The sequence below is a fragment of the Amborella trichopoda genome, chromosome 10 (genome assembly GCF_054954075.1).
Source record: "Amborella trichopoda isolate Santa Cruz 75 chromosome 10, AtrichopodaSantaCruz75HAP2 v2.0, whole genome shotgun sequence".
Lineage (NCBI taxonomy): Eukaryota > Viridiplantae > Streptophyta > Magnoliopsida > Amborellales > Amborellaceae > Amborella > Amborella trichopoda.
In genome coordinates, this window is record NC_142345.1 from 40,120,886 (window position 1) to 40,136,076 (window position 15,191).

Consider the following 15,191-nt stretch of genomic DNA (forward strand, 5'->3'; position numbering starts at 1 on the left):
CAATTCTAGAGCTACTATTTGGGGCTCTCGACTGCCAGACTTTATTTTCTTGATTTTACTTCATGATTTGACACAATTACTTTATTATAAAGTTGTAAAATAATGAATTGCCTCTTTTTTTTTTTTTATTAATAAAAAAAAATAGGTAGGGGGCCTTCTCCCCCATTGACTTATCCCAAAAAAAAACAGTAGGTCTTTTATTATAGCTGGTATAACCAAATTGAAAGCATTTTTACTTTAGATGTTAGTTAATGGAAGTATGTATGTTAACTTCCACAAATAAAACATAAATGCAAACCCACACTCAAGAGCATGTTTGAGGCATGGATATCTTACATGCCTCAATTACCTCAAGTTTTTACATGGCTGTGCCACTTAGCTCACCTCCAAACAAACGAAAGGCCCACTTATCTTGAACATATGTTGAAAGAAACACTTCTTGAACATATGCTGAAAGAAACACTCACCCAACATATGCCACCTATGCAAAAGCCACACAAGAAATGGTAAGTCACCTCTTGCAAAAGTGATGGCCTATATAGATGGAAATATATACATTATGAGTATTTACTTTTGGTACGAATAACTCACCGTTATTGTTAGATAGGGGGTGGCAATGGGTCAGGTCGGGTTCAATGTAGATTTGGACCTAGCCCGGACCTAACTTGGGACTTGAGTTTTGGACCCGAACCTGAATAATCAGGTCCAAAACTTGGGCTCAACCCAGTTCGGGTCCGGGTTTAGAACTTAACAAAAAAAAAGAAGAGAAAATTACATATATATATCCGTTATACTTTACGTTATTACGGTTACACCTAATAGTTTCCGTTATTACTCATATGTCCGTTTTATATCTTTCATAACGCCTTTTTTAAAAAAGATACTTTTGCCCTTTTTTCGGATGTTCAACATCCGAAAATAGGATTTAAAAAAAACTTTCACTTTTCAATTTTCGGATGTTGAACATCCGAAAATGTGGGATTTTCAGATGTTGAACATCCAAAAATTTGGGATTTTCGGATGTTGAACATCCGAAAAGAGCAAGATAGTGAGTAAACTTCGTCCACCCTATTTTCTGCGTTTTTTTCATTCTTTCATAGTGCATCTGTGTTTTTCTCATTCTTTGAGAGTGTGATTGATATTGTCTGCCTTATTGGTAAAGAATAGCAGTTAATTTTTTTATTTTGATTTTCAACAGTATTCGTCTTTGGCAGGCAGCATTTTTGGATTTTGAAGCAATTTCACATTGTGAAGGTATGTGGGTCAATTTTTTATTTAAATTGCCACCTGAATTTTGGTTAGGGTTATACTCAAGCATACTAATTGTTTGTTGTGATGTTGGTATAGATTAAATTAATTTGTGGCTCCTTTGTGATTGCATTAGATATTTATAATTTGGGGGTTTTGAGAACTTGGAATTTTGTAGTCTCTGTATAACTATAAATTACTTAAATTTTGGGGTTTATACTCTTAAATAGTCTTAAGCACATATTTGTGTTACATTTATTGAGAGTTTAGTAAATTGTTGATTTTTGTAGTTGATAGATTAAGTAGCTTAAAAAATAAAATCTGTATGTGATTTATGATTCAAGTACATATTTACTTTGAATATTTTGCAAAGTATTTAATGAGTGAATTTATTTGAATTATGATTTATGATTTATGATTCAAGTAACAATGACTACATTTATTTGAATATTTTGGATTTAATCTGTTGCTTATATTATAAGTAGCATTGTTCTCTGTTATTTGTTTGAAATTGTTGCTTGACATAAAATTGAATTTCTTCTTTTTGATGGAGCTGTTCGTCTATCTATAAATCGATTTCTTCAGTTTTTTATTAAACTGCGTTGTTTTTTAATAGATTGGTTACTGAGCTAACATGAATTCTTTGTTTTTTATGGGATGATTTAGTTGTTTATGAAAGTTGGATTCTTGTCTTTATAATGAAATGATTTGTTGCTTATCAATGTCAAATTCCGTTGAAATAATTTTGTTACTCATTAAAGTTGAATTCTTTAGTTTTTGGTCGAGGATGGTTACTTGGAAGGGGACTATTGTATTTTTTTTTGTTTATCTATCTAGGGTTTGGTTATTGTTTAGCTAAGTTTCATTGAATTGAACTTAGTGTAGTATTTCACGTGGTTTTGAAATTGTTACTGATAAAAAAAGTGGATGAGGATTGTGCATATCTGGTGAATTAAGGGGTATGAATAGTAGTTCTTCAATTGGATTTAAGAGCTAGATATGAGACTGTTTTTTCGCTGAAGCTAATTATAGAAGTTGTTTAGTGGTTTTTGAATAACTCTTTGAATTCTTTTTAGTTGTCTGTTTGACTCAAAGAATCAATTCTTTATTTGGCCACCATATTCATAGATTGATTTCGATTTTTAAGTATACGATCCTTAGTTGGACTAGCATAGCAATTTCATTTTACATTGTTCTTCTTTCATCAATGGATTGTAGCATTGTTCTTCTTTATCAATAGTATGTCATTATTATTATTTTTGTTATCCAGCTAATTTCTACATGTGTAGCCTTATGATTAACATGGTGACCATATGAGATTTCAATGAATATATATCGTTTACATCTCGATGGAGGATATCCAGGAGATCCTCATGACCCTAGTTTGTTGCAACTTCATCCAGAACATTGCTCATATTTCATATGGGAAAGACAGGTATATGCATATATTCATCTGCCCCATTCTATTTATTTGTTAATTTTCAATAAATGGTAGTCTGGTTCAAACATTCTATAGAAAGTACATGTATATATATTGATTCTAATATGTTGTCTATTTATTGTATTTCAGGAGAAAGAAGAAATTAGAATTGATGAGAATAGTTATCAATTAAATTATCAATTAAATGTATGGAAATTAACAAAAGAATAAGTTCAGTTAGTTCATGCTTCTGGGTTGGGTCCGTTGGCTATCATTCGGCCAGACCGAATTGATCATCCTTTGGTCGCAGCTAATATAGAGAGGTGGCGTTCTGAGACCAACACCTTTCATTTCAACATTCATATTGGTGAGATGTCACCAACACTTTTTGATGTATACGAAATATTAAGACTGGTTGTGGATGGCGACCCAGTCACATGTCGTCCTATCAAGGACCTGTGAAAGTTTATAGAAGATAATTTGGGTATAGTCTCTGATGGCAACTTGGCAATCTTAAGGCATACATGGCTGAAGGTGAATTTTAGGGAATTGCCACCTGATGCAACCCCAATTCAAGTTTATAGATATACTCGAGCATATCTGTTCTTCCTCATTATTGTAACCATATTCGCTGATGCATCAGTTTCTACAGTGCCAACAAGGTTCCTGCAGTTTTTCGAAGACATTGAGGGTGCCAACACATATGCTTGGGGTGCTGCAGCCATTGCATTCCTCTATCGCTCACTTGGAAAATTTTGTACTTTCAAGCGAATACATTTTAGCGGTTCAGCCACTCTCATGCAGGTAACCATTTGTTTTGGTATATGACATAAGGGTAATAGTTTAGACTGTTTTCTTAATATATTAAATATTTATCATACTCAATTTATTGCAGTGCTGGTCATATGAGCATATTATGCATATGAGGCCCAAAGCTCATAGTATCCCTCCAAATATTCTTAAGGCTAAAAGATAGGAGCCACCAAAGAAATATCATGGCAATCTACATAACTTAATGCCTCCCATCAGACAAGAAATTAATAACCTCCAACTTAATGAGGTTAATGTATAATTTAATATTGATTTATTTCAATAGTATTTAAGTATTTGTAATTATTTTTATTGACTGATTGCATATCATATAACAACTGATCTGGAATCCCTATTTCAACCCTGATGATGTCATTTCAGATGATAGGCAGCAGGCATTTCAAACTACAATGTGCCCTACAGTTTTGATATTTGACGATATTGCCAAGTCGTGCATGCTAGACCGAGTATGCCGACAATTTGGAGCAAAACAGGGCATTCTTAAGAATCCCTTGGTTGTTAGTAAGAAGGCACGCAGACAAGTTGGACAGCGAGACTGGCGAAACGTCAATGCAGATAAAATCACTAATTGGTTGTCTCGCCATGTCCGCATCATACCTGATATTCAACAAGATACAGATAATGGGTTGCCCTTAGAGGAGTACAAGACCTGGTACAACTTGGTGTCCCATCCTTTGATACATAATGTCGCTAACCCACCAAAAGACATATTGTAACCTCATATCTATGAATAAGAAGAAGTGGTTCCTGCTCATGAACCACAGTATATAATGAAACCTCGAGGTTATGAGGACCAAATGGTCGTTTATATTGACCTATAAATTCTTATAGGATTTTATTTACCTATTAGTTCTATTCAATTGTTTAAATATGCTAATTATGCATTCTTGTTGTGTAGGTTAGTGCAGTTAAGGCATCTACAGTTATGTTAGCAGAGGCACTTATACTTAGACAGAAGTGACACCCTGAAGTTCTTAATCGCATTAATAACGCGTTTGAAATATTGTCTAAGTTTGTGCCTGTGGATATGGGTGACGTAGAAGCCAAGATGGAGCATTTACAACGTCAATATAATGACGAAGCTGCACCTGACGAGGCCGGAGATGATGGAGTGGGTCAAAGTAGTCGGGCTGTAGAAGACCCAGCTCCCTCCATACAACCTGCAGTTGAGGAACCCAGAAGATATAACACACGAAATAAACAATATCGACCTAAGAGAAGGCGAGGCGTGTAATGGGTTATTTTGTAATGGGTCAATTTAAGGGTCATATAGAGCTAGCTTATTTTTTATGAAAAGTTATAGTATTTATATTATTACTGATCACTAAATATATTGCAGAATCTTCAGTATCACTCTTGATATCAATGTGTGATGTTGTGCTTATGAGCCATCTTGAAAAGACTTGGAGTCTTGGTGAAATTTGATTGTTAGTGGTTGCATATGTATATTGGGTTTGGCATCATATCACTGCCTAGAGCTATCCAGTATACATTCGATATAAATTAATGGGATTTATTGATTTAACATTATTTACATTACTTCTTGTGATTGATGGTGATGAAAATAACAACTACTGTGCATCCAAAATCATAAAATCAGCAATGGAAACATTTGTGATAGCCTTAAAATAAGAAAATAAAATTCATATTCATACATCCAGAAAAGAGTTATTCTCATGTCCATGCATCAAAAAATGATGTCCATTTTTTTATCATGTCAATGCATCTTGAAATCCATGATCAATGTGATGTCTAAACAATTTCGGATGTTCACTGTGAATATCCAAGAAGCTCCTGGATATTCACAGTGAGTTTTCGGATATTCAACATCCGAAAATCTCATATTTTCGGATGTTCAATGTTTGAAAACTTACTATGAATATCCAGGAAGTAAGTTTTCAGATGTTTAACATCCGAAAATATTACTTTTTCGGATGTTCAACATCCGAAAATGGTAATGTGAAAATCCAGGAAGCTCCTGAATATTCACAGTGAGTTTTCGGATGTTCATCATCCAAAAACTCATTGTGAAAATCCAAAAAGTAAGTTTTCGGATGTTCAACCTAAAAAACTATTACTTTTTCGTATGTTGAACATCCAAAAACTCATTGTAAAAATCCAGGACCTTCTTGGATTTTCACAGTACCATTTTTGGATGTTGAAAATCTGAAAATATATCAATTTAGACATCCTATTGATCATGGACATCAAGATGCATTGACATGATAAAAAAATGGACATCATTTATGGATGCATGGACATGAGAATAACTCGTTTCTGGATGTATGGATATGAATTTCATTTTTCTTATTTTAAGGCTATCACAAAGATTTCCAACATTGAAATCATCTATCTCGACACAAAGATTGGCAAATTCATCCATTAGAAGATTTATGACAACAAATAATTTTGATTGCACTGACACAAATTTGACAACAAAAACACAATATTCACTCAATTCATTAATTCATGAAAATCATAATTCCATACAAGAATACAATGTTAACATCAAGCTCACTCTATCGGTTCTCTGCATGTCTTCCTATTTTGACCCTCTGTGTCGTATCGTTTGCACTTCAAAGGCCTGGTGATTGGATGCTCTGTCTCGGATATTCTTCGTTGTTTTTTTGGCCTACTAAGAAGACGTGTAATCCTTAGTGGCAGCACTGTCCGATTGTAAATACTTGTCAACTCAATATCATCCGAGACAGGTGCAAAGGGAGTTTCAAATACCCTTCTAAAGTATTCCACTGTAAAATACTTAAGGCAGTACACAGTGGGATCCTTATGCATGTGGTTAATGGCCGCAATAGCATGGGCACACAGAATGCCATTGAGTTGTCATTTTCTACAACTGCATGTCCACTGCATTAAATCGACAGCATACTTATTCCCAATATAGTGGATCTCAAAAAGTGTGTCCATGGCAGATATAACTTTGTGCAAAAGTCAAGCCTTCATCTTTCGCACGTCAAGTAATTCTTGGGCCTTCGGTACTAACATGTCACTCCAAGTATTACGTAATTCATTATTTTCTTCAAACTTGGTCTTCAACTGTATCCTTATTTCTTCACACATTGTAATGGTCGGCTTCTTTCGAGCCGATAAAATCCAAGCATTGAAAGACTCGGCCATGTTTGATGTAAGATAATTGTATCCAGACCCAGAAAAATAGGCACTTGACCTGATCCATCGGGTCCAATACTTGGACACATATCCCAATCGGGTTGATGTACCAGGTTGTCAAGTTGCCAAATCAATTTAACCCAATTGCCACCCCTAAGGTGTGCCATTGATTGACCACAGATTTCAAAACAAAGTTTCTCAACTATGTGATACAATAGATTATTTGATTTCACATCCAGGCAAGGCTGATTGTGATCTCAATGTATGAACGTAAATAGTCTTATTGTATATAATCCTTGTATATATATGGACCCACCATGTATGAAAGTAAATAGTCTTATGGTATATAATAACTGTATATATATGGACCCAGATAATCTGTATACAAAAAGGGTGTGGTTGGTGCAAGAATCAGGCTTCAAAATAAAAAGTAAAGCCACAGCGTGTAACTCACAAAAAAATGTGAATGTGTAAAAAAATAAATAAAAAATTTACGAAGGCGGCTTCAAAATTTATTTTTGCCTTTAAATTTTCAAAAAGGGTGTTGTTTACATGAGGTTGCAACCTTGAACATTCAAATTAAGGTGCACCCCAAAAAAATATGTAAATGCAACATATTTGTGAACACTTGAAATCAAGAGGACGGATTTGATACACTGCTTCCAATTTATCCGAAAATTTCATTTTCATTTTTTTTTAATATGGATCATTGAGAAGGTGGCTTCCACAGTAAAGCCTTTTTGCCTTCCCTCCTCTGGTTTACCCGTAAGTTTTTTAGGATCCTCCAGAGGCGTTTATATCATACACATATTGTGTATGGAATCTAACATCTGACAGGAACTATTTTAATCTCAACTGTCCATCATGGCAACGACTGGTTTAGACTCCACAGGAAGTATTTCAATCTCAACTGTCCATCATGACAACGACCGGCTCCCTTGTTTGTACTGTGCACCACCACATCCTGTGCATGGTATTGCAGTATACACACCGAAAAATGTAGAAGAAGAACTCTTGCAAAAGCTAGGTGTGTTGGTACCCACCACTGAAACTAGGATTTTACAGTGGCTCTCTGTCTTATGATGAGCAGAACTCTGTAAGCGTAAACGCTAATTTTATTAACCCAAAAAAGAAAACCCTAATTCTGCGCTCTTTCGTTGAAAATCTACATTTTAGCTATTTTTAATCTAGTTGTTGATCTTCTGTAACAGGTTAAGAGTTCCTCTAGGTTTTCTCGCTGACTCCTTGTGCAACTATTCTAAGTATCCATTTGAAAAAGTATGAAATTTGATCACTTCAGCTGTTTTTTTATTTCGTTTTTTTATAAAATATTAATTCTTTTATTATTATTTTGCGTTATTTAGTGGAACCATCATAGATTTGCACAAACTGTCCACTTCATTATATGATTCTCGTTGATTTCTTTTGCTTGAGATTTTGTTTTACATTTTTATAATCAGTAAATTAATAGTCTTACTGTAATCTGGTCTGTTCAGGTTCTCAAGACTGTCACAATAAGGGGCCTCACTACTTTGGGAGGTAAACTTCATTATTTTGGAACCAAGTGTCTCTTTTTTTAATCAGTTGAATCTGAAATTGATGTGCTTTCTGCCTATATTGAAGATTAACCAATTAGGCACAACTTTTTTCTTCGTAATGGTTCAATTAGATGGTTAATTATGCTTTAGTGGGTGTTGTGTTTGTGATTGGCTGTGGTTTGGTACTGAATTTTGTTTGAGTAATTTCATGATGATACTTAAGCATACCTGTTTGTCATCGTTGATCCTATGGAAAAGGCGAAAAGTTTCATTTACTTAACAATATAAGGACCTTATTCATGATTTTGGATTGCGAGACTGTTGTCTTTCGTTGAATGTTGCGGGCCATAAGAATTTTACTCTTCTCATGGGTGAAACCCCAAACCTTCTTGATGGGGGATCAATGTTCTTCACATGCCGATAAGGAAAAATGGAAAAACCTAAGTCATTTACAAACCGTTTGATAGTCGAATGTAGTCATGTGATTTTTTTATCATAATTAATCAACATGCAATTTGGTGAATTGTCATTTCCTGTGTAGGGGTGTTCGATTGTTCTAATTTAAATCATGGTTCCTTGTTTTGTGGTTTTATGGTGGTGGTGGTGGTGGTGAGTAGTGACAATGTGATGGTGGTGGTGGTAGTGGTAGTTGTTGTAGAGCAGGTGGTAGTGGTGAGTAGTGACAATGTGATGGTGGTAGTGGTGGTTGTTGTGGAGCAGGTGGTGGTGGTGGTGATACTGGCTGTGCAATGGTGGTTATGGAGTGAGTGGTGGTGGAGGCTGTGGTGACTGTGAGATGGTGACAGTGCTGCTCAGCAATGGTGGTGGTGGTGGTGATACTGGTTGTGCAATGGTGGTCGTGGAGTGAGTGGTGTTGGTGACTGTGTGATGGTGGCAGTGGTGCTCAGCAATGGTGGTGGTGGTGGTTTTTCTTTTTGGAGAGAGAGAGAGAGAGAGAGAGAGAGAGAGAGAGAGAGAGAGAGAGAGAGAGAGAATTTTTCAGAAATCGCCTTCATGTGGTTTTGCCACTGATTGCAGTTGGGGTTCCAATGGCAATTGGCAGTTGGGAATCAAATGATATTTGTAAATCAAACACGTCTTGGGATCAGATTGTAATAAGATGATGAATTTCAATTTGGCCTGTAAAGTGGACGGTCCCTTCATTTGAATCATCTGATTGGAAAACATCACTTTTCATTGTCGTTGGCCTTATGAGACCATCAAAATTGATTAAACTTATATTCCTACTGTATGCCCCAACCTATTTTGGATTCACTTAATTTCATTACTAAGGTTGTTTTAATCTTTGATTAGTTGTTGTCACCATAACGTTAGAACCTTGAAATTTTAGTCAAAACAACTCAGTAGGATACTTGGCGACAAGTTGATGAATTTCATCATGCTACAACAGAGTGTTTCCTCGATGCCTGTTATGATTAGATTGTCCCCATTACGAGTTTCCAAAATAGGAGCACCTCCAATAAGATGTAAACCTTGATAAGTGATGGAAAGTGACCTACCTTACTTCTAAACATCCCATATGCATCTCTTCTAATTTCCTTCATTGGTTGGAGATAAAACTGCAAAGGCTCTTTCCAAAGTTCCTTTCGAGTGATGAAGGTTATGGACCCAATTTTCACTTGTTTATGGGAGGAGGTGTGCATACCAATGCAATGTAGCTTTTCCAAGATCAGAAAGCTGAACGTGGTGGATATGTTGTTGCAAGGAAAGTGACTGTAGAGATAGAATCTTTAGAAGGCAATTGCTCAAGAAAGTATGACTAGAGTTATGTGGTTACCTATGTTTAGTTGAAATTTGGCATAGGATGAAGTCCTATTGTTGGTGAGTTTGTCAAAGATTATAAGAGGTGAATTTTCTACCTTTTGGAATTGTGATGTGCCAAACTTAAGAGTTATGTGATAATTTTTGTCAGTTAGTTCTAGTCAGTTATTCATGATGGGACGGTTTCTGCAAAAATAGGAATTCTTCTTTTTCTAGACTTCTCATTCTGGACCAATCTGGAGTGTTAGCTGGTTCTTGATCAAATTCATCATGTGATATATCTAAGAACAATTTTCAATTTGGTGTAGTTTCTTTGCATGTTTTGCCTAAATACTTCAAATGTATTGGACGCTTAAACTTAAGGCTCAAGATCAATCGTAATTTGTTGGTTTCATATTTTTGTGAAATAGTGTATTGTGCTTGTTTTATATTTAAGTATTTGATTCAGATTTTCCCTGCGGGCAAATTTAGTGAGGTAAAAAATTTGGTTAAAACAAACTGATAGAAGATCATTCCAACTTGGCAAGATGGACTGAGTTTAACCTTGGAACTGTAAGACTGATTTCTATGGTGAGCAAGTTGACTTGCAATACGACTTGATGAGCTTTGAAACTATGGTAGAAGCATTGCTATGGAGATTCTGATAATGAATGTACTCATAATTTGAATAGCTTTCTTAACATGTAACTTTTTCATAGTATGCTGAGACATTCTGCTGATTTGCTTACTCCCATATACTGAATCATGTTCACTAAATGTGGGGCAGCATCAACTTTTCAATTCACCAAACAACAATGTCAAATAGAATTTCCTCTTTGATTCAACTTATCAGGGGAAAAAAAAATTTCCTTGTTGATATATGCAGTTAATAATCTTTCTGAGCATATCTATCATTCTCATTTGCAGGTTTTATTATGACATTAAATTTCTTGGATCTTTTATCTCCTGAAATTTGACTTACAATGTTTTCTGAAGAATTTAACTTCCAATTTTGTTTGTCCCTTTCTTGTAAGATAATTTTGTTAGAGCTGCATTCTATTACCTGGAAGTCTTATTTTTGGCCAAGTAATCATGGTGTGATGCATTCAGTCGCAGATTTCAGACCTAGATATGGAGCAGGTTCAATCAATAGGTATTTGCAAGTGCAAATTGTTGATTCTCTTCGCTCAGGGCAAAGACAAAGGGCCTCTGATCTCCTTTCACATCTTAGCTGTTGTCAAGAGTTTTCAACAGCTGATGATTTTGTCTATCTACTTGATTATTGTTCGAAAGTTCCAGATGCATTGGTGAGTGAAATCTGTACCTTCTGTAATTTTTTTATATTATTTATGGAGTTATTAGTTTCTTGTTGGTATCTTTTGGTCCTTAGCCTTTCATAAATATGTGTGATGGAGTGTTCATCTACTTGATTATGGTATAAGTCAATGTTTGCGCAGGATAAGATTGTCCTAGATAAATTGTATTCAGTTGTACCATATTTTTATAGGTTAGTTCATGTCTCATGCATTGTTTTGTTCTTCGAATGTCATCTTGATGTGTATGTGTATATAAATAGTTAAGCAATTGGGATTATTAAAGAAGCCTATTCCCTCCAAGCATTGGTGCCCTCCTTGTACTTCTCCTTCCTCTTTACCTTCTTGATTTAGGCTGCGTTTAAGAATGCTTCTGGATTGGACTTTCGATCGTAATGCGTGAGATGGTCTTGGCAGTCAATGTCAGGTGGGCAATATGTTGCTAATATGTGGCTTTTTACATTCTACGTGAAAATGAGTCGGGACCTCATTTTTTTCCTATTGTACAGCACCAATATGCTAACGCCTTACACCAATACCAACCCCAGATGAATAATTACTTTTCTTGATATCCAAATTTCAAAGTATTTAACAGGCTAGTAGTGTGTATATTTTTCTTAGGCCAAATAGGAGTAGCTGCAGAACTTTCTCAATTTGTTTCTTTTTCTTTTTGTGGCTAGACTTAAACTATCCTAAACCATTGGTTCATAGTTTGCAAAGCCGCACCAAGTCAATCAGACCTGCCGCTTCAGGGGTTAGACGTACCTGTGGCTCGGACCAACAGTGTGCTGGGTCTTGTTGGAAAACCTTGGGAAATGGTCGAGTCTCGACAGTTCCTAAGGTTACTGTGTTAAGTTCTCATATACTCAACCGAGTTGAACTGGCTGATTTGGGCTCAGCCCTGCGTGGTTCAGAGGCTATGTCCATGTTTTCATTCATTTCCTTTCACAGATAATATTTATAGATAAAATTTTAAGCAGTTCTATACTAGAATCAAGTAGATAGTATGTGAATAGTACATGCTTACATGTATCAACAAGTGAGGAATTGACGGAAGTGATGCTTGAGGCACAAATCAAATCATACTTTTCTTGTATGATCCAATGGTCGTATATGGAAGCAAACTTAGAACATTGCCACCAGTAATCTGATGGAGAAAATAAAAAAGAAAGTTTTGTTGACATTTTGTGGACTGCATTGTGATCCTTGGTAGGCGTCCTACCAGTCATGTCGGTCCCAAGCCTGGGTAAAGGAGCGTTGTCTTAGGTAGGCAGCCAGCTTAAAACTTTACCATAACTTTCTGTGAATCTTGAATCTACATTATCTACTCATGCTAGGGCGTTCCCCGTAAGCGATTATAGTCTTATTGAGGGTATGGCCCTTGATAGAGCAGATTGGCAAAACATGATTCGTATAGTTGACCCCAAATTATTGGGATAGGGCTTGAATGATGATGATGATGATTTCTCTTCCCTTTTTCTGCAGGGGTATTTTGAATATTTTCTATGTAATGATTTTATGGAATTTATAGAAAATCCAAATGGTTCCATTTAAGTTTTGAGCATGGGAAAAATTAGGAGGGAAAGGTTAGAATTTGAATTTTAAATTCTGCTTGGGAAGACGTATTGTGCATGGAGATAGAATCTATTAATACTCCTAGAAACTTTAGTTGTGCATGGGTTGGGAAAAGGTATTTGCATGACTTGGGAAGGGGTAGAGTCTGTTAATGTTCCTAGGAAAATTAAGAGAGCTTTTACTTAGAAGCCAAGCCAAGTCTATTGAAAGAGGGAGACTTTATGCTGCTGGAATGAATGTTTTTGCTGTAAAATCTCAGATATCAGGAACTTAGTTCCCATTTTGGGGTGTCTTTGGACCAGTGTTTTTGGACTTGGCTGATTTAATCGGCCTCGCCCTATGGATGCGGCCGAGTTTCCACAAGTACAAATGATCTCATAACCCTAAGTTTTTAGGGTTCTCGTTAGCAGGAAAAATAAAATTTCCACCAAAATCTTGATTTCTCTCTCATCTGTCAGTTATATTTTCTGATTTTTTACTCTTGTTGAAGCTCTTCGAATCCCCTACAAAAACCTTATATTTATCTTTAGTTTTCTTGCTCAAATCCGAGCATTTAGATGGCTAAACAGAGCCACCTTTGAGAAACCTGTAAAACCTGCCAAAATCTAGATCTCTCTCATTTCTTAGTTACTTTTTCTGATTTTTATTGTGGTTGAAGCTCTTCGAATCTCTTACAAAACCTCAAATCGATATTTAGTTTTCTTGCTCAAATCCGAGCATTTTGAAGCTAAACGAGGAACCTTTGATGAACATGTAAAATGGATTTCTCAAATTAATATATATATTTTAGAAGTGGTTAAAAATGGATTGTTCAAGGCACTTTTAGTGAATAATAAAAATTATTAAAATTAGTAAGATAATTTGTATAAAAAATTCCAAAAAATTAGTAATGGGGCTCATATGTACACATGCATCACCCTTTTAAAGTTCATTTTAAAGATGATTTTTTTATCCTTTTTTTTAGGAATTCATGATCTATGCCAAGGTGATCATGAATAAGAAAAGAGAATAATTTTTTTAAAATCTAATGTGTTCCTTTTTTTTTTAAGGTATAAAAGCTCAATTTGTGTAAGTTAACATTTCTTCCCTACAAAAAAAAAAAAAAAGCTCAATTAGTGTGAATATTTTTAAAACTAGTAACATATTTTTTATAAAAAATTATAAAAAATAAGTAATAGGACTCATATGTACACATCTGTCCCCTGTTTAAAGTTCATTTTAAAGATAAAATTTTTTATTCATATTTTTAGGAAATCATGATTTAGGCCAAGGTGATCATGAATATGAAAAAAATAAAATTTTAAAATCTCAAATGTACATTTTGGGTTTTTTTTTAGGTATAAAATGTCAATTAGTCTGAAAATCTTTAAAATTAGTAAGATATTTTGTATAAAAATTACCAAAAGTTAATAATAGGCCTCATAGGTACACATGTGTTCCCCTTTTACAATTCATTTTAAAGATGAATTCATGATCTAGGCCAAAGGTGATCATGAATATGAAATAAAATTAATTTTAAAAATGTACATTTTTGGGTTTTTTTTTTTTAAGGTATGAAAGGTCAATTAGTGTGAAAATGTTATATATATATATATATATATGGTTATGTTAGGGTGTTCATACTATAGAGTAATTTATAATTATACTCAATAATATTTGGACACTTATATACCCTAGTTTTGTACATGGAGCTTTTTTTTAGTAAGGGAGTGTGCTCCATGTGGGTGATGTCACATCCCATGTGGATGATGTCACACCCTTGCTAATGAAAAAAAATACCCTCATTAGAAAAATGTTACACTGTAATTTCTACTTGATTGTGAGCTATTTCTCTCTCTTTTCTCTCTGTTCTACATCATAATCCATAGACAAACTTTCATCTATAAAATTTTGAAGGATTTTTGTCCTCTCGAAGTTATTGAGGAATTAGATGATCCTTGGGGTTTAATTTTCAATACTTCATTTATCTTGAAGTATGAATATGATATATCTTTCAAAATAGAAAAATGAATATGATTACTTCTGTTGCCAATAAAAAAAAGGATAAATTCAGAAATTTTGTATTTGGTTAGTGGCACCTTGTTCCACGTTTTTCTTTTTTGTTGAAGTCAACAATGTTTTTTAGCAATCTTAATGATTGTCTATAAGTTTATCGGTTCACCGCTGCAGGATGCTCCCAACTGGCAGTCCTCAAATAGTAGATTTTACTTCAGGCCTTACCAGCTACTACTTGTGTTCTAATTGGTCTTGTCTTGTTGATTTGGAATGGGTCTTTGTTGGCTTGATTCACGTCCTTTTTGGGACTCATGGATTTTACTATGCGAGACTCACCTGGATACTTGATTGGGTAAGTAAAGTATTTTGTGGAGCCCCTTGTGT

At 34.9% G+C, this 15,191-nt stretch overlaps 1 protein-coding gene across 5 annotated transcripts in view; it reads left to right on the forward strand.

Moving 5' to 3' along the window:
• Positions 1-7,645: 7,645 nt before the first annotated feature.
• The window catches only part of LOC18434005 (Tetratricopeptide repeat (TPR)-like superfamily protein), a 31,148-nt gene continuing 23,602 nt past the window's right edge, over positions 7,646-15,191 (forward strand). For 4 of the 5 annotated variants that reach the window (XR_016042103.1, XR_016042104.1, XM_011624960.3 and 1 more), the window contains exons 1-4: positions 7,646-7,721; positions 7,837-7,903; positions 8,122-8,164; positions 11,035-11,231. Coding sequence is in view for 3 of the 5 variants with exons in the window: in XM_011624960.3 (XP_011623262.1) it covers positions 7,705-7,721; positions 7,837-7,903; positions 8,122-8,164; positions 11,035-11,231 (324 nt within the window). In the remaining 2 variants the exon portion in view is untranslated. The remainder of the gene's footprint in view (positions 7,722-7,836; positions 7,904-8,121; positions 8,165-11,034; positions 11,232-15,191) is intronic. The other variant, XM_088848873.1, reaches the window with a different exon arrangement.